This window comes from Pimephales promelas, chromosome 11 (assembly GCF_988280905.1).
Source record: "Pimephales promelas chromosome 11, fPimPro1.hap1.1, whole genome shotgun sequence".
Lineage (NCBI taxonomy): Eukaryota > Metazoa > Chordata > Actinopteri > Cypriniformes > Leuciscidae > Pimephales > Pimephales promelas.
The window spans coordinates 7,813,726-7,832,487 of record NC_142779.1 but is presented as its reverse complement, the minus strand read 5'-3'; the positions used below and the strand labels follow the sequence as shown (position 1 = coordinate 7,832,487).

Genomic DNA, 18,762 nt, shown 5'->3' with positions numbered 1-18,762 from the left:
AATGAAATAATTGGGGAATGATATTTTCATGGCTTCTGGTACACATACGCTTATTTGTATTGCTGACAGATTTATTCATTTTCACAAGGCTATATCTGTTCCCCTAAATAAAATTTAATTAGGTTTGATTCTTTGACTTGTTTATTTCAAGCCAAACGTGTATCTAACAAGACGCCATTTTTCAAAACTTTATTTCCGTGAAATACCCATTTGTACATCAATAACAGAGGACTGACTTGAGCAGATAGTTGACATGTTCAGGCTTTCTGACTAAACAACAAAAGACCAATGTACAAAACTATGTTAACAAAACAAATCAGTCAAAATGTAACTGAAAATGTTCAAATTAAATATATAAAAAGCACAACCTACATAATTTCCTAGTTTTTGTGTGTGGGGAGGGGGGTATTTACATTTGTAGGACTATATACATTTTTTTACATGATATATAACTATACCCAGATACTGAGTGACATTTTAATCTGTTTAAACATTCATGACAGGTGTAAGCTTGAGCAATGAACTCTGAGGATGCATGCCATTGGAGTGGAGCTTTTCAAGGTTCTGCAGGAAGCCACGATGCTTCAATCCATTAAGAATTGCTGAGTTACTTGAGGTTACACTCATATGTGTCCTGCAAATAATCAAAATAAACAAGGAAAATATTTATTCTGGAATAAAAAAAAAATGTGTTAAAACTTTCTTATATGTACCTACAAATGTAAGTAAATTGAAAGTGTTTAAGTACAGGCAACCATGAAAGGGATAGTTTACACAAAAAATAATATTCTGTCATAATTTACTCACCCTCATGTTGTTCCAAATCGGTATGAGCATCTTTCTTCTGATGAACACAAAAGAAGATATTTTAAAGAATGTTGGTAACCAGACAATTGACGGTAGCCATTAACTTCCATGGTATTGTTTCCTACTATGGAAGTCAATGGCTACCGTCAATTGTTTGGTTACCCATATTTTTCAAAATATCTTCTTTCGAAAGAAAGCAATTAATACATGTTTGGAACAACTTGAGGATGAGTAAATTATGACAGAATATTTAGTTTTGGGTGAACTAACTATTCCTCTAATGACCTTAGACTAACCTTGGAGAGTCAATCCCACTATCTGCTGTGTAACTCTGACTCTCTGCAGGCCCTGTAGGGTCATTCGGGTTTGCACTGATGTTCCCAGTATCCTTAGATGTCTCTCTTGTGTTCTGATGGCAGTCCTTCAATTCTTGGTGACGGATCCAGTTGTTAGATTTGCCAACATCAGCTTCATCTGCGGATTTATGTATGGTCTCAGAATCAGACTCCACTTCACTCGTCTGACAGTAGTCAAAAATGCTGGTTTCCAGGGCTTCAGTATGTTCATCTTCTGCTAAACTGGATTCGTGTAGTCTTTTTCTCAAACACTGGACCTCTTGTCTGGGGCTATCACCTTTCTGAAGTCTCTGGTGATCAGAGGACTGCCACCTGAATTCATGTGGCCTGTGTGTGGTTCTGGTGGGTTTGTGATGAGCATGCTCCTCAATGAAATGGCCATTCCAGCCACCATCCGCACGGACAGACTCATGGTAACGAGCTATACTAGTTTGTGATGGCTCACAGTCAATTATGCATTCCTCATTTAGGCAGACGGAGCTACAACCATCCTCATCCTCCACTGCCTTCTGATAGATGCGATGTTCATCATCTGTATACACCTCACTCTCAGTCTGGCTTGTGTTTCTCTCCAAGGTTTGACCATCTGGCAGCTGATGGTTAGTTATGTTGCCAACTTGCTGGTGTGAGGATAGCAGATCAGGACGGTGATGAGACTCTTCTTTACTGTTAAGTAGATGTAGGGAAAGTCTACGTTGAACTGTCGGTTTAGGCCACAAGAGGGGTACTTCTGTTGTCTCACAATGTGAAGGATTTTCTACAATGTTATATTGGTCAGGAACATTTCTCAAGTGTCCGTCCTGATGTTTAATTTCTTTTAATCTGTCGTTTCTAAACTCTCTGCTTCGGACTTTATTCTCTCTTAGCTTAATTTTGTCCTCTATCCTCAATGTGCTGCTCTCAGGGTAGGCCGAGCTGTAATCTCCACAAAGCTCTTGCATTGGTTGACCATCCAGAGTGGAGTCCACAGTCTGTGCTCTTTCATGGACCTGTTCACAAGGTGCATCCTTCAATGTGTGAGATCTCTCTACGCTGTCAGCTATTGCTTTTGCTCGATGGGGATCCCAGGATTTTGACCTGTGACCTGGTCTTTCCCGCCGTCCGGTGTTTGGAATCTTGGCTTCTCTCCTCCTTTGTTCTTTATGGTTGATGTTTGTTTCCACATCTTTTCCTGGCAATCCCAAAAATGGGTTGTCTATCCGTTTCTTGTAGACACATTTTGGATTCAGAATGGTACTCTCTACATTATTGTCAGGTTCATCTAAAGCTAATTCTGCTCTGAGGTGAGGCGTACTCTGATCATCTGCCTCTAAATCTTCAGCACATTGGAAAGTCTTATTCTTTGCCTTTTGTTTCTCTTTGGATGAAAGTCCTCTTCTCTTGCTACGAGAAGCTCTAGGAGCCGATTTCTTGCCCACGGCCTTCGAGGCATGGTGCCTCTGCTTAGCTAGAAGAGCTTCGGTGGAAATACCCTTGTCCACAGCTTTCTCTGTACCTCTCTCAGCTTTCTCCTCAAGCTTCTTCATAAGAACCGTGTGCTTTACTAAATTGTCCACAGTAAGCTCTGGGTTGATCCGTTTGATGATGGCATGTTCAAGATCCCTGGGGAGGTTGTTTAAGTCATCCTCATCCCTGACAGGCCATTCCTCCGGAGGGAATTGCCCAGAGAATGTGACATACTCCTTCTTTAGTTTGTTGTCCTTCTTCCCTGTATTCCGTCGGAAGATGTTAAGCCCAAATTTGCGGCCAGCTTTCTCCTTGTCCTTGCGGCTTGTGTTGGTGGATTTGCTAATCTCACTGGCCTGGTAGTCTGCTGCAGTAGATGTGGACTGATGCTGAACGGAGGGTTTGTGTTCTTTGGACCACTTGAGGCTTTTCCCAGTGCACTCACTGATGCTGATGGATTGATGTTCTGGGACAGATGGAGGTACAATGGACGGAGGGGTGAAGCAGCTGCAGGACTTACAGTGGGCCATGACAGGCACCTCATTAGAGGTGTCCATGCAGCTCTCGTTGCTCACCAGGTACGTGATGGGAGGTGGTGACGGCAAGTCACCGTCGCCAGCACTCCACCAATTCCTCTCTTTCACCATGTTGTTTGTGATGAAGTATGTTTGAGGGGTGACAACAAAGTAGCCCTCACCAGTGTGATAGATCTTTCTCTCCTTAATAAGCGCTCCCAAAGCATTGTACAGAATGTCTTGAGTGGGAATGGTCATTCCTGAAACAAATATTTGTTGGTGTAAATATAAACATTTCATAATGAAAATAAATAAAAATATGTAATACATATTTGTAATACATACAATACAACAAGGTAGTGTACAGGTAAGTGAATATTGTGTTACCTGGGTGTGCTTTCATCATGTGATTGATCAATGCTTCCTGGTTTACAATCACATGGGTGGAATTCATGTCTGATATGACGGAGCACAATATTTCAGACAGTGGAATAAACTGAGACTGGGAGATTGGTGACATCTGCACAGGGGAGAGATCACCTATAGAAAAAAATATATAAAACATGGTTAGTTTGAGTCACTATCATTTAAAAATATATTTAGTTTTGTTTTTGATATTATAAAATATGGTTTAATGGATATAAAATAAAGAGACTCTGATAGAAATTGTTAATTTAAGGCACAAGTCAGTCTTAAAGTCCGCTTATGAAGACAAAAAAAAAATCATCCCTTAAAGCCATGCAAGTGATGGAAAACAACAAACCCTAAAATCCAAGGAGGAATAAAGTTCAATCAGGAGCGATTTTCATTTAACAGCTTAAAGGGGATGTCCAATCCTATTTCATGCATTCTGACTTATTTACACTGTTAAAGAGTTGGATTCTCATGCTAAACATGGCCAAAGTTTTAAAAAACGCGTTGGACATAATACAGGGTATTTCTGTGCCAAACGCACTCCTTATCAATTTAGTTAATTTATATAGCCGCTCTGAAGTAAACCTTGATGTCATCCTCAGTATATTGTTGTATAATATCTTCTTTTATAATAGTGTCCATGCAGGCACATCCAATATTATTGTTGAATATTAAATTAAACGTTAAAGCCAATGGAAATAATGAAGTAATAATGCATTTTCCACATCCATTCCATTTCGAAACATGTCTGTTTGAACTACAGAAGCAAGAGGTTTCTTCAGTTATCCGTGATCACAGAGAAAGCCAAAGTCTTGATTATTAACTAGGGATAGCTAGATTAATTGTTGAACACCTGCCAGCACTGACTTTCCATTACGTTGTTCATTAATTGACCCAGTAAGATTCACTCTAAAACTCACCAAATTCACACAAACCTGGAAACATTATTGATTAGATTCAGATACAAACAACAGCATATTTTGGAATAATATACTGTATTACGTTGTAAGAATGCATTCAAAACATTTTATATTCAAAATATAAAATATACTTTTTACAATATTACTAGGTTTTATATAAGCAAAAGTAAATAAAAGTAATCCTGAGAGCAACTCCTATTCCTTTTTGGTTTTAGCTTCATTCATCTGCTAGTTCCCATTGAATGTTTGACTCTGTCTGCTTAGCAACTAATCCATTCTTCTTTGTTGTAAGAACACTCGGAGAGTCAGCAGAGTAAGCTGAAACATGCCTTTGCTCATCGCTTTCCACTTTTAACACTGCTTTCCATGGGAAAAACATCCCGTCTAAGGTCTTAAACAGGAAACATCTCATTCTAAGGTCTCTGACCACATGTAGTCTGAGAGGTGTTATGAGAGGAAAACCTGACATGCACTTGATAAATCCATCCTTGTCTTCCTTTATTTTCAGGAAGGTGGTGTAAATGTGGGACCAGCACATCCTTAGATTGTCCTTGGAATTTAAATAATTGTTCATGCTTAGATATTGTTTATAACTGCAGAAACCGTCTTTTTAACAATAAAATCGTTTCATGTGAAAGTGTTCTTCAAATAATCTTTTCAGAGAGAAAGTGGGAATGTTTTGCACAACAATTGAGAGTTCCAGCTCCAATTGAGCTGACATGAATGGACACATGTACCATTAATTCCTCTCTCCAGGGAAATATGCACGCCTCATTGTCTCATGAAGCTGCTCTGACAACTTTTTTTGTCACAGGAATACCTCACCAGATACCATAGCAGCCGTCACACTGCAAATAGAGCCAAGGAAGAAGTAGAAGGGGAGTGGGACAAGTCTCTTAAATAACAAATAACAAATGAATATAAAAAAACAAGCAGTTGACTTTTAAGCATGAATTAATTTGAGGAAACAAGATTTGAAAAATCACATGTGAAAGTCTTGTGCATGTCCTGACTTCTCAAATACCCATTTTGTCTTTATCACATTACCCTACAGCACTTGCCACTCATCACAATTAATAGCAAGCAACTTTCAATAGTGAAAAGACAAACAAGGCCACTTAACCACTTTATCACTTGACTACACAATAATAAACCTTAATTAATAGTACATAAATATTATATTTTTATTTTACAGTCATGTGATTTTAAATATCTATGTAATAATATTATTATTTCTTTAATATAGTGGGTAAATATAATATATAATATCCCCACAAATGGTTTTGATTATCATCTTCAAATGTTAGTCAAATCTATCAATTTTTCAGGATTGAGTTTATAAAGGATCTTTTAGTTGCTATTTTAAGAGAACCGCAGAAGTTTCGAGTTTTGTTTATGTTGTATACAGACAGATGTCAGTGACAATTTGTACGTAGAAATGCTTAGAGTGAGGCTCTAGTATTGTACAGTATTGCAACATAATACAATGAATGAACAAACCAATTAAGCAAGTATTTACAGTAAAGTATATAAGTATATAAAAAAAAAATGTATGTATGTTTGTTTTGTATTTTAATTAATAGTATGTGTGGTATATGTATGTACGTATGTAATAGTATGTAAGGTATAACTGATTTTTAGATATACAAAATAAAAGGAATAAATGTGTGGCTTTTCAACCAAGGCTTTGTCAACGTGGTGGTAGGGTAACCAAAACAGCTTAATTATTGTACGAGTTTCTGTAAAAAAAACCCTGTCCAGCTGTGGGCATCAAACTTCACAGAGGTAATTAACCTTTAAGTGCTCTGTTGATTCAAGTGCACAAATATCCACCACATATAAGGTGCTCTTCAGTGACGAATGAGCTTGTACTAATAAATACAAGATTTATATGTGGTAAGGTTCATTCCTTATCATAGCTGTAACCATTACACACTCTGGACCACCCCGAGTGGCTGGAACAACAAAAACACACAGTGGACAGTGATGCTGTGAAAGAAGGTGGGAAAGAGAAAGTGAATTAAAGGTAACTTGATCATACCAGACATGTTGTTTAACCCCCTATAGAAAACCTTCTGCCTCAGAGGAATGCTGTTCTTCATGGGTGGCTGAGATTACAGGCTTTTCTAGGTGTCGCACATTGGCATGTCGCGATTATTTATTATCGATCATTGTTGTTCGATGCAATTCTTTGAGAAAACTGCAATAATTGTGCAGTTTAAATTACAATCTTATTTTCTCATCCAAATTAGGGAAATGCAAGTGCGTAAAGAAATGCCATCAATAATTTCCCTTGACTTCTTCTTCTGGAACTAAAACATTAATCCCAGTAATTCTTCATGACAGTCACTGGCCCTAATGCTGTGACACACTCAATTAACACAAAAAAAGTAAGGGAGCAGAATCTGCTGTTGTTTCTGGGCTAGTTTCAATCCTTCAGTTCACTATTCACAGAATTTGTATTCTCATGCACGCACACATTCATTTCAGTCTTTGTTTTCTCAGCTCTGCATGTTGTTGATGGACAAATTAAAATGTTTTTGTGCTGTCATTAGTGGCTAAATAGGGTTCCTGGGCACACCTTCTGCTAGGAAGGCTTTACAATGTTTTTCCTGCAGCATGGCACAAGTAAAAAGCCCAATAAATCCAAAGAGGCCCTAAACATTTATCCCAAGTTTAACCACTAACAAACATTCTATGAGAGGCGTGTTAACTATCAAGCATGAGTCTGGTGTAGTTTTTAAATGAAACACCAGTGTTAAATGTTAACCATGTCAAAATTACAAGTGAAAAATGAAGCCTTTCTACTGATCCTCCCACAGAGAGGATCTGGTTCGTTAGACTGATTAAAAGGGCCATTTTACAATGTTGACATGCTTCATGATACTCTGTGGACTTGTGTATTGATTAACAGAAGGAACTGTTTCACGCTGATAACATGCTGATGAAATATCTCCTTGTTTTCTGTCATTTTGAACCAATAGTACGTGGCTTGTTACTTTATTATGCCGTTACAGTGATTGACAGACAAACTCGAAATACAGAGAATACAAGTGACTAAACCAATTTTGACTTTGTAAAGAGTCACAAAAGCCCGAAAAACCTGCTTTCCTGTATCAAGAAAGTAATATTATTTTGTAGCATATTGTATCAGGTCTCACGAAAGGAGGTCATATCAATTGGTAACATATCTCAGGTTTCAAGGCAAAACTATAGGGACTCTTTTGAAGCTCATGCAAATAGGCCATGTTACCTGCCACAGGAAAAGTATGTTCTTAGGCCTTAAAGCAGGAGTAACAAACACCATAGGCCATATCATGAAAAGTGATGTGTTTGGAATAACAACGTCTACACTTCCATTCAAAAGTTTGGGGACAGTGCAGGTTTTTTTTTTTTTTAAGAAATCAAATACTTTTATTCAGCAAGGATTCATTCAATTGATCAAAAGTGACAGTAAAGATAATGCTTTATTTCATATAGGCCTAAATTATGTTTTTAAATTCAAATACATTTTATTCTTCGGAGAATCCAGCGGGGGGGAAAAAAACATTACACGGCACAAGTTTTCAACATAATAATAAGAAATCTTCTTGATCAGCAAATCAACATATTAGAATGATTTCCGTTGGATCATGTGACTGAAGACTGTAGTGCTGAAAATTCAGTTTTGCTTCACAGGAATACATTACATTTTAAAACATATTCAAATAGAAAATAATATTTCACATCACAATAATATTGTGTAATAATATTTCATAATATTACTATTTTAGTGTATTCTTGATCAAATAAATGCTTAAGCAAGCATAAAAGATTTTTTTTCAAAACCATAAACATTTTTTACGGATCTCATCTTTTGAATGGTAGTGTAGCTATATTATAGTACATTATATAAAGCTAAAACAACTGCCAAAAATCATCCTGATGGTCCGTCTATTAAATACCCAACCCTTTCCCTCATCCCTCAAGGAATGTCCAGGATACAGATTCATGGTTTGCTTGAAGAGATGGTAATGTGATTCGTACTAGTTTTACTACTATAGAAGTTAAAGGAGCCACAGTTTACAACATTCTTATACAACTAATCAAGTTCCATGCTGGTAATTTCAACCAGATGAGAATCATTTCCTCTGACCAAGGCTGAGCTACATCAGATTTTAGGTGTGTTAACCATTTGAAGGCCCTTCACATAGTGAAGCCTAATCTAAATGGCAGACAACTTTCATGCCAAAAGCTTTGTTACAATATAGATTTCAGTAAAGTAGGAGCATTGAAATGGGTTAGTCAGGTCAGGTCTACTCAACGGTACACCATTTACATAATTTTTGGAAGGAGGGGACTGGAAATATGAGGGAAGTAAGTACTGTCCCCTAATTGCAAACACATTAGCTGCAATCCTTAAAGGGTAACTAAACCCCTGGTCAGAGCCTGACTCCACCCACTAGCAATATTTGAAAAATGCTGAAAAAATGGGCAGACCCCAGCGGGGCTAGGGGGCGTGCACCTGAGACCCGCCGTGAGTGACAGCTGCTGTCAGACTCTAAAATAGAGCGAGACTGGAGTGACTCAAGTAGCTGCCTTTGCAACAGAGCGGACATTTGAAGTCGAGGACTTTTCTCCCTCACCTTCACCTGAAGTGGATGAGGGTGAATTGTATGTAGACACAGGGCCAAATCCATTCGAGCTGCTGGCTCAAACTGCGGTCTTAACTCCCGCATCGCGACCGGCATCTGATGAGTTATGTCGTCGAGTTGATCTCAATAGCGCACGCTGGCATATATTCATACTGATATTATGCCGCTATATGAAAAAATCCAGCAAAATGCACCGGCTCGTTTGTCGACCCCAGAGGATTAACTTTATCCTAACCATAAATTGTGATTAAAATATCCATGATCACTCGCATCAAGACGCCGCTGCGGTGGAGGAGTCCATTCAGGACGAGCAGTGTTTGGCACTGCGTGTGGAGAAGCCCATGTCCACCTCTATTCCGTTACTATCCTGATCACTGTACTAAACACTGATAAATCTATGCTAACTTGAAGCTATCCTAACTGTACTATGCTACTAGCTACACAAAATAATCTAAATTATCTATATAATGCTATGCTAAATAGATGCAGCAATACTCTATCCTGGTCGTTTTCAAAAATAATCTAAATAACTATATAAATGCTATGCTAACTAGATGCTATTATATGCTATCCTGATCGTTTTCAATACTCATAAATACAACTCCTGACTCGCTACAGTAGTTTTGATGGAACCAGATGCTTTTATACCAGGGGCTGCCAAGGGCGTGGTGAGCTCGCACCAAGGGTGTGACAGAGTGCGTCTGAGAGTTCGCTACGTCAGCAAGTACCCCTACTGCAGGAGCTTTCCGTTTAACCTGAAGAGGGCAGCACTCAGACGTTTTTACACCATATATTTGAAAATCAAAACACTTTATACTCAATTGTCAAAAAATGTACTCGAATCAATGAACAGCATTTATGAAGCTCCATTCTTACAGATCATTAACTAAAAAAAGTTGTTTTGGTGTTTAGTTACCCTTTAACAGTAGAAGAGCAGGATAATCTTTTCATTTGTTTGTAATGGCCTAGATCTCCACCTGGCTGTGAACTACTTAAATATGTCATCCAGCTTAGATTTCATCAAGGATTGACTTAATGGAAAAAGGAAGCTAGAGGTCAGATTGTGAAATATAGGGAGATGCCTTTAAATCAGGACGGATAAGGGAAATCTACTTCAGCTATTCAAGGAGACATGATGAAATATAGTATATAAAATGTAATATTATATTTGATATACTATATATATATATATATATATATATATATATATATATATATATATATATATATATATATATATAATAAAATATGAAATAGGCGTAAAAAAAAAAATTGTTTGTTTCCGGTTTCCGACCGACCCTGTCAATTTATGTGCGACCCAAAAATATTTTATGAGCTTGGGGAAGAAATAATAAAAAATAAATAAATACACAAATAAAAAACTTTGAGGCGAACTATAAATTTACGTTTTTGTACAGCTCCGTCTTTTTATAGCACGCGATGCAAGATGCATCTTGTACTCCAGCAATCTATTAACAAACAAGGCAGATATCGTTCGTCAAACTGAACTATAATACATATTATACAAGTCTTTTTTTTGTAGATTAGGATATTTTTATTCATATTCGCACACATACAAATACATGCATTCATAGGCATGTACACACCACATACTAATACCTCCATCCGCCTAGTTTTATTAAAAATCATCCCAAAAATTCAAATCATGATCCCAATCCCATCTTCTGCTGTCTATCACTTCTTTCGCCATGTATTTGTTCGTTTCTTTCATTATTTTATGCTATCCAAATCACTCTAACCTGCCGCGGTTCGTATGTCTAGAGCCCGTCTAACTTGTCCGCTTTTCCGGGACAAATGGATTTTTGAAGGACAAGTAAAAGAGAATTTTACTCGCCCCAACGGATAAGTAGCCTGATTAGAACATCAATAACAAACAAAAAATAACTAGGGAATCACTAAACCGAGAGAATGATTCTGATTTTATTACATTTATTGCAAGTTGCGATCGATTGTGGATAATAAATGTAGCAGGCAGCAGCTACTGTATTACTGATGGTAAAGTTGCGCTGTTGACGCTCGCGCAGAGAAATCTACACACATGAGCGGAGCACACACACACAGTTAACAACATACTCTGCCTATAAAAAATCTAAATGTGGAGTTTTTATATTTTAACATATGTTAAGCACTAAGCAGCCTCAATTATTTTTCCTGAATACCATCACGATTGAAAAAGTGACATTGATTTCCTACAACAGTTCAATAAACAGTTAAGATTAAGTCACTTACTTTTTATAAGCAATATTGGGTGTTTTTGTTCCATTTCAGCAGCGAAAATAGTTCCAAAGAAAAGTCACAGCAGAACCACGACGCATCTCACAGGAACTCATCCTGTTTTCATTACTGAATGATTCAGCATTTTGAACGAATCGGTTAAGGTCAAAGATTTAATGACCCATTCATAAACATCAACATCTGTCTCATTCTTGAATGAATCAACCGTTTGAACGAATCGTTTGAATTAATGAATCAATAACTCACTCATTTATACGGCCGCCTGCCGCCACCTATTGGCAGTTTAGTGTTATGTTTATAAGTAGCCTAGTATAATTCTTTCCAATATTTCTTATTTGCACATTTAAATCAATTTCATAACATTATTTTATGAAATTGTAATTTTTCAGCGTAAATGATTTAATTTGATCAGCCCTACCTAGGGTAACAGTATGCTTCATCTTTCATTTTAAATTCCTAAATTTGATCAATAAATTCAATTATTTAGAATAATAAGACACTATAGGGCATTTAATAATATTGGTGGAGGGGATGCCCTTAAAGGTGCAGATATTACAATTTGCCTTTTTAAATATCAAAGCTGATTGAACACTGATGAGAATATTGCTTCAGAATAAAAAATAAATACATTTTAAAAATCCGGACAAGCAACTTTTTTACTCAGACAAGTGATTGACAGATTTACTTACTTGTCCGGAGGACAAGCACGTGAAAAGGCTTAAGGGGATAGTTCACTTTGAAATTAATTTTTGATATGTTTTAGCTTACCTCAAGGGCATCCAAGATGTAGGTGTCTTTGTTTCCACAGTAGTTTCAATTTTGATATTTTTAGGTTTGACTATCCCTTTAATGTCGAGCCCTGAATAATTTCCTACCCATCCCTTGCTGCCACTGAAAAAAAAAAAAAAAAAAAAAAAAAAAAAATTCCCTACCGACCCATGACCTCAACTGACAACCAACCGGAACCAAACTTTTTTTTTTTTTAGGCCATATAATATGGATCGCTCATGCACACAGGAAAAAAAACCCACAGACAAGGCCATATATACATGCCAACACACACTCACATGTGTTCAAAGAAAACAGAGAGTTCCCAATCTGAAAATGAAAAGTCTCTTGTGTTTGGACAGGATTTATATGGACAGCATGAATATTCAGATGTGGATAAAGTCACAGGAAGAGAAGAATTTTTCGAATGTTAAATTAGTGTCAGCAGACAGAGGGACAGAGAAGAGCTCTGTGAAGGAAAAGAGTCTTCTGTCAGGGTTGTTTTGTTTTGCTAGGACACATGATTTCAAGGGGTGAAAAAAGGAGAAGTATGGAAGAAATACACATGGCTGCTCGCGGTGGCAGGGTGTTTGGTTATCTTGGAAAACATTCCATTGGTTGCTTTCTTTTAGAAACCAGATCCAGCTCCAACTTTATCTCCCAAAACTTGGCATCTATATGGATCTCTTTTATTCTGACCACATGGATTAGTTCATTTACTTAAACAAACAAGAGGGGAAAAAAAGGCTTTTACATAAATACACATACTTGACATGTTTATACTGGAATGAATCTCTGTCTGTGATGAAACTTAATTAAATATAGTCCAAAACGACAAGAGTTTTCAATAGATCTATAAATCACGGGTTTAAAAAAGTAAATAAATATGTTTATTCTGAGATCTCTGCTTCTGATGATACAACATGTAATTTAATTTCAAAGATCTTAAAATCATAACAGTTTTCAATGTATTTACTTAAAAAACATTGAAATAAATCAATAGCAACCTACATGTTTATTCTCTTCTCTTGTGATGATACTGCATGCAATTTTAATTTAATCTCAAAGGTATTTTCAAAATTATAATAGCTTACTGTATAACAAGTAACAACCCATTCTATTATAATTATTCGATTAACTCAAAAACATTTTCACACATCCTGGAGTCTTTTCTTGTGGTGACACTGAATGCCACTTTTAATTTCATTCCTTTAATTTAAGAGTCTTACAATAGTTTCTTTCTGGCTTTTATAGGTTTTTCCTCAAGTGAAAGAAAGATATGCTTTCATGGGAATAAGAAAGCTTTTGCTGTTTTACAAACACATGTTGGCTGAACTGTGCCTCCTCTGTTTACGGTGCACACCTGGAAGTGTTGTGGTCAGCAATGACATCTTTGAGGAAAGCACTAGGGAGCGATGACCTCTGGTGTCTTGTTAACCAAGAGGTCAACTTTCAATGCCTGAGAACTGCAGGCTGTTGACCTCTGGATAAAAGAGTCCAGCACGATGCCATGTCACGGCTAATGAGCTGAGATCTGAGAGATGTGGTCTGCATTGCATAAACCTCCAACAAATCAGTTTGCTTTGGTAGAGGCACTCCAAAAAACATGTCTAGAACATGTATCACAATTAGGTTTGAAGATATAAATGTGTACCATCAAACAAAGTTAAGTTATTGAACATATCAGTGATTAATTGTGCTCAACCCTACTGAACACCTCATTAGAACTTAGCATAGATGTTATATCCCGCTGAGTAATGACGACATGATCCAAAGCTCCTCAATAATGCAGAGACTTCAGACTTCAGCCATTGTAAGCACCTCAGATTTCAACAGACAGGCGGAAAAGAAGGGCGAGGCATTCCTGAATTTCTTGTTTCTCCAAATGCTTGTCATCATCCTATATCTCAAGTTCGATGCACATTATTTATATGCCTCCAATTTTATATCGCTTTAATTATAAATGATGCATAGAGAATTCTCAGGAGTCAAGGCCACAGGCCGAAGACAGAACACATCCAGTGAAGTCCAGTTTCTGCATGCATTACTAACTATTCAGCTTTTCATTTTTAGAAACCTGCCAATTAACTTGCTTTATCCTTCTTCGACACCTAAATGACAATTGATTCACCAAAAAAGATAGTTGTGTGTCAAAATTTTATTTTCTCACCCATTTGCCGTTTCCAAATTGTATTATCTGCATCCTTATGCCCACTTGTCGCCGTCATATAACATCAGTTCATAGTAACGAGGGGCTGATAAATAAAATAAAAACTATCATGAAAGTGGTCCATATGACTTGTTCACTATATTCCAAGCCATTTAAAGTCATACCTTTGTGTAACAAAACAAATTAACCATTTTGGGTCTAAACCATGTTAGCGTGCAGAATTCAAAAAGCGTGTTACATTATCGTTTTGACTAAAACTATGACAACATGACATTTTTGGATCTGGGCTCCACTTAAATAATAAGAGCATGACATAGGCCTAGGTTTGGAATGACATGAAGTTGAGTAAATGACATGACTTTCGATTCTTCTTAACTAACAAGTCACGAAAATCAATTGGGATTCAGGGAACATACAAAAGACAGCAAGCTCAAAATGTGAGCTGAAAAGGTCAAAGAGTATTACGAGCAAGACGCCAAAAAAAGCAATGCAGGGCAGGCCCCAGTGAACAATCCGTCTTTTCACTTAATGTATACTGATAATCAAGAGGACAGAGAGCGAGGCAGGCTCATTCATCATCCCATCTGCTGAAGGGTAATCACAGCCACTAACCCTTTCCTGCTGACCAAACACAGGACTAGAAAAATACTCAAAGAATTCAAAGTACTGAATGTGTGTGATATTTAAGACCCGATTTACTTCATGTGAAATTGAAGAACGAACTGGTGTGATGATGTCGTTTCAAACAAAATTAGGCCAAAACAAAGTTCATTTGGAGTTTGTTTCTGAGACCAAAACAGCTCGCCAAAGCGGACTTTCTTAGATAGTTCGCCCCGACTGGCATAAACACCTTTGAATTACCATAGGTCCATGGTGATTACTATTATTAGAACTAATAATATTAATAGGTAGGTGTAGGGTTGGGTATCGTTTGAATTTGAACAATTCTGATTCCGATTCCTTGTTTCGATTCCAGTTCCTAAAGATTCTCGATTCCGATTCTTTTAAGAGGCAGGGTCAAAAAAGTTTAGCTAACCTTGCTAACCAACGGTCTTTCTGAAGGAAATACTCCTTTCTGAAAGAAATACTCCTTCTGTCACAAATACCCCTTTTGTCACAAATTTTGCATTTTGCCGAGATTTCGTTATTTTTAGAAAAGTGAAGCCACACTTTGGACCGCCGACGTAAGCTACTCATGTTCGACTCGCGCGGTTATGCCAACACTTCCGGTAGACGCTTCTTTGTTGGGGTTGTTCAGCGGTTTCTTCTTCCGATCGGCGGACTGTGAATATCGAAACTAAGAATCGAAATTTTAACTTTTGAACGATTCCGGGAAAAACGAAAAGTTAGTCCCGGTTCCAATCGATTCTCGATTCCCAACCCTAGGTAGGTGTCCTCTAAGGCTAATTTTTATTGTTTTTTCATGTTTAATGCCGTAAAGCTATTCATTAATGTGACGTGATTTGACAGGCTGAATTGCAGAGCTAAATCGAACATATCCACATCACTATAATCAGACACTTTCTTTACTGTGGTTTTCTCACCGCTGTCTTTGTTGTGCTTATTTTGTTATTGAGTGAAAAGTGTGCAACACATATTACCATATTCATCTAAACACTGTTCCCAGCATAGTTCTAACTTCACTGTGAGAGTAGCCTATATCTGAGCCTTTAAAGTGATGTTTTGTTTAAAAAAGCTCTAGGAGATGTAATTTGCCAAACAATTTTAATTTAATTTTAATCTTATCTACAAAATGACATTTCATTGTCAACACAATGTCCTGGCGCTGTCTCCAGACAACAATAAAAAGACTCCATGGTACCGTCCTCAGAATGAAACAAGGGACATCGGCTCCAGTGGTCAAGCTATAAATCCGGCTGGTGGACAACCACTGGAAAGGACATAACTCAGCACTATGGGCTCTGGTGAATGGCCAATAAATTACAAAGACACTGTTGCTGGGCTTATTTCACCACAATGGACAACCTGACCTGAGGTCTCAACAATTTGTATGCACATGAGAGTGTGCTTCCAATTTCCTAGAGAAAATTAAACTAGTGAAAATAGCTGTGGATTTTAGCTCCCTCTACTCCCGGTCACTTTACTGTGTGGTCCTAGCTCAAAAATGCCCCGGTTACACACTATACTACACAGTTTGTTAACATGCACATTCATTGCTTGTGACAGCAGGAGCAAATGGAGGTTCTAACAATCTGCTTCATGTTTGTAGTGGGCAAACCAGATGCCTCCCAGCAGCAGCGACACCTGAGGCAACAGAAATCCACACTGTCACAAAAGTCTGCCACCTCAACATGTGACCAACGAAAACAATTTCATCCATTATCAAATCACAATAATAACCAACACAACACTGGGCATGAATTTTGTACCCACACCAAATCACAATGACCCTTTTTTTTAGGAAGTTAACTAAAACAGAGCAGTGAAAATTGAGTCAGGGAAGACTCACAGCTCCCCAGAAATCATATTTCCTGTCATCTGGAAATAATGCACTTATGTTGCACGCACACAGTTATGCCTTAAGCATGTTGAGGTCTCATGGGAGATTGTTGGTCAGGTTAGGTTAAGAGGCTACCTTTCTACAGCAAACGGAAATTATGTGGTTTTCTGTTATAGCTGGGGAAAAACAATCTGGGGACCTTTAGAGAGGCGTTGAAGGAAGAGGCATTCATGAGAACAGTGGTATGTTGGTCTCCTATAGAGCATGGGGATCCCTATAGAGATCGGCTGGGAGATGTCCACAATCACAAAAGGTTATATTTTGATTTTCTAATGAAATCTGTCAATGTCAGTAAGGATCTTTGAAATGATAAAAATGAGAAATCAGTTAAAAATATAGCTTAAAACACACATGCCAAGTTCCTAGAAATTCATTATGTTAATGTTTTGGCAAACTTTTATAGCATTTTCTACAAAGCCATTGGGCTCTAAAAAATTAAAAAAGTATAACCATCTTAGTATAGTTTATGTGCATTTTAATGCATTTGACTGAACACAACTTCACTAATAAGTTTTCAAAAATGTGGTTCAAGATTAAACATGTTTTGATTCATGCATAAGTGTTAGGGTTACTCCATTTGACACAAAATGTTCTTAGAAAATAATGTAATGATCTTCACATGAGGGGTCCAACGTTTAATATTAAAAAAAACTAAATTATTATATTTTAAAAAATATATAAATTATTATATTTTTAAAACATAGCTTCACTATTTCTTATTTAATAAATAAAAGTTTAATATTATTTTTTTTATTTATTTGCAAATTTCAGCCCTTTAAGAAAACTTTTTTTCCCCAGAAATTTACAGGATATTTAATTAAAAAAATCAAAACATGTTCATCACAGAAGATGTGTATTAATAATGATGCGTATTAGATTTGGACACAAGAATGAGTCATTGACCATAGGCTATAACTTTCAGGACAGCATTATTGGCAAAACAAAAAAAAAGTGTTAAGAATGCATGTCTGCTTAATCAACATGGCCAAAGGTGTTCTTTTCAAATTTCACCATGTCACTCACATAAACAAATGTTAAACCTAAGCCTTACTCAGATTTTGCTCTCGTGGGACTCATTAACTTCTGTAGTGCCATCATCGGACTGTTATTAGCACTAACGTTACAAATGCACAATGAAACAATGTAACGTTAGACAAAGCTTTACGGATCATTCATGAATGAGTGACCCAGCGATTCCACATCATATAACACCCCTACCAATATCCAAATGTTTTTCACCTACCTACAGCTTGGATAGTGTATCCTTTGGGCGACCTCAGCGCCCTGCGCATCCACGCTTCCCTCAACACCTCCAAGTTATTGGCATTGCCTTGGACGAGCAGCACGTAGTTCTCCAGCCATCCCTGAAAGGAAACTTCCGCCACCGCTTTCACGAGTCTTTTATTCCAGAAGCTTCGCGAATTTTGCGACTTAAAATCCGCAAACACGTCCTGTCCGTTAGTGCTGCACAAGCTGTCCTCGTCCCGGCTGAGAACAACAGCGAGCGACGCGGCTGACAGTTGAACCAAGCGGTGCTGTACAGACATTTCTGCCTTCACACGAATCTCAATCTATATGTAGTTCTGAGAAAGAAACATCTTCATTCGGTTTAATCCAACAACTGTAAACCCACAGTTTGAATGTGTTTAGGACTCAGGACGCCTCCTCTCCGTATGTCTCGCGACTCCGCATGTGTGTGTACTTCGGTGTCCACTACGGCTCCCACGGCAACCGACTCAGGGGAGGCGCGCGACGGCGCACCAATGAAAACGCACCTTTCATGATACGGGCGTGGTCGCGCCTGGACTTCCACTGAAAAGAATCTCCAGGTTGTAAACAAACAGTGCCAGGGAAATGGGTAGTTAGTTGGGTTTTTTTGTTTAGAGATTAAACGTTTTGTAATTAAACCTCAACAGCAAGTAAGTGTGATGATCAAAACAGTATTACTTTTTCTA

General features: G+C 37.5%; 1 protein-coding gene across 1 annotated transcript; it reads right to left on the bottom strand.

The window, feature by feature from the left end:
• Positions 1-174: 174 nt before the first annotated feature.
• On the bottom strand, positions 175-18,540 carry stox1 (storkhead box 1). Its single transcript, XM_039672567.2, has 4 exons — positions 18,051-18,540; positions 3,512-3,664; positions 1,104-3,384; positions 175-634 (listed from the first exon to the last, which is right to left on the bottom strand). Exons 1-4 carry the CDS (start codon positions 18,352-18,354, stop codon positions 487-489), a joined length of 2,886 nt encoding a protein of 961 aa, XP_039528501.2. The 5' UTR covers positions 18,355-18,540; the 3' UTR covers positions 175-486.
• Between the last annotated feature and the right edge of the window lie 222 nt (positions 18,541-18,762).

Coding starts and splice junctions, on each gene's coding strand:
- stox1 (XM_039672567.2), bottom strand. CDS start 18,354: ATGTCTGTACAGCACCGCTTGGTTCAACTGTCAGCCGCGTCGCTCGCT. Junction 3,665..18,050: donor ATACACTATCCAAGCTGTAG/GTAGGTGAAAAA, acceptor TTTTTTCTATAG/GTGATCTCTCCCCTGTGCAG. Junction 635..1,103: donor AGTGGGATTGACTCTCCAAG/GTTAGTCTAAGG, acceptor GATTATTTGCAG/GACACATATGAGTGTAACCT.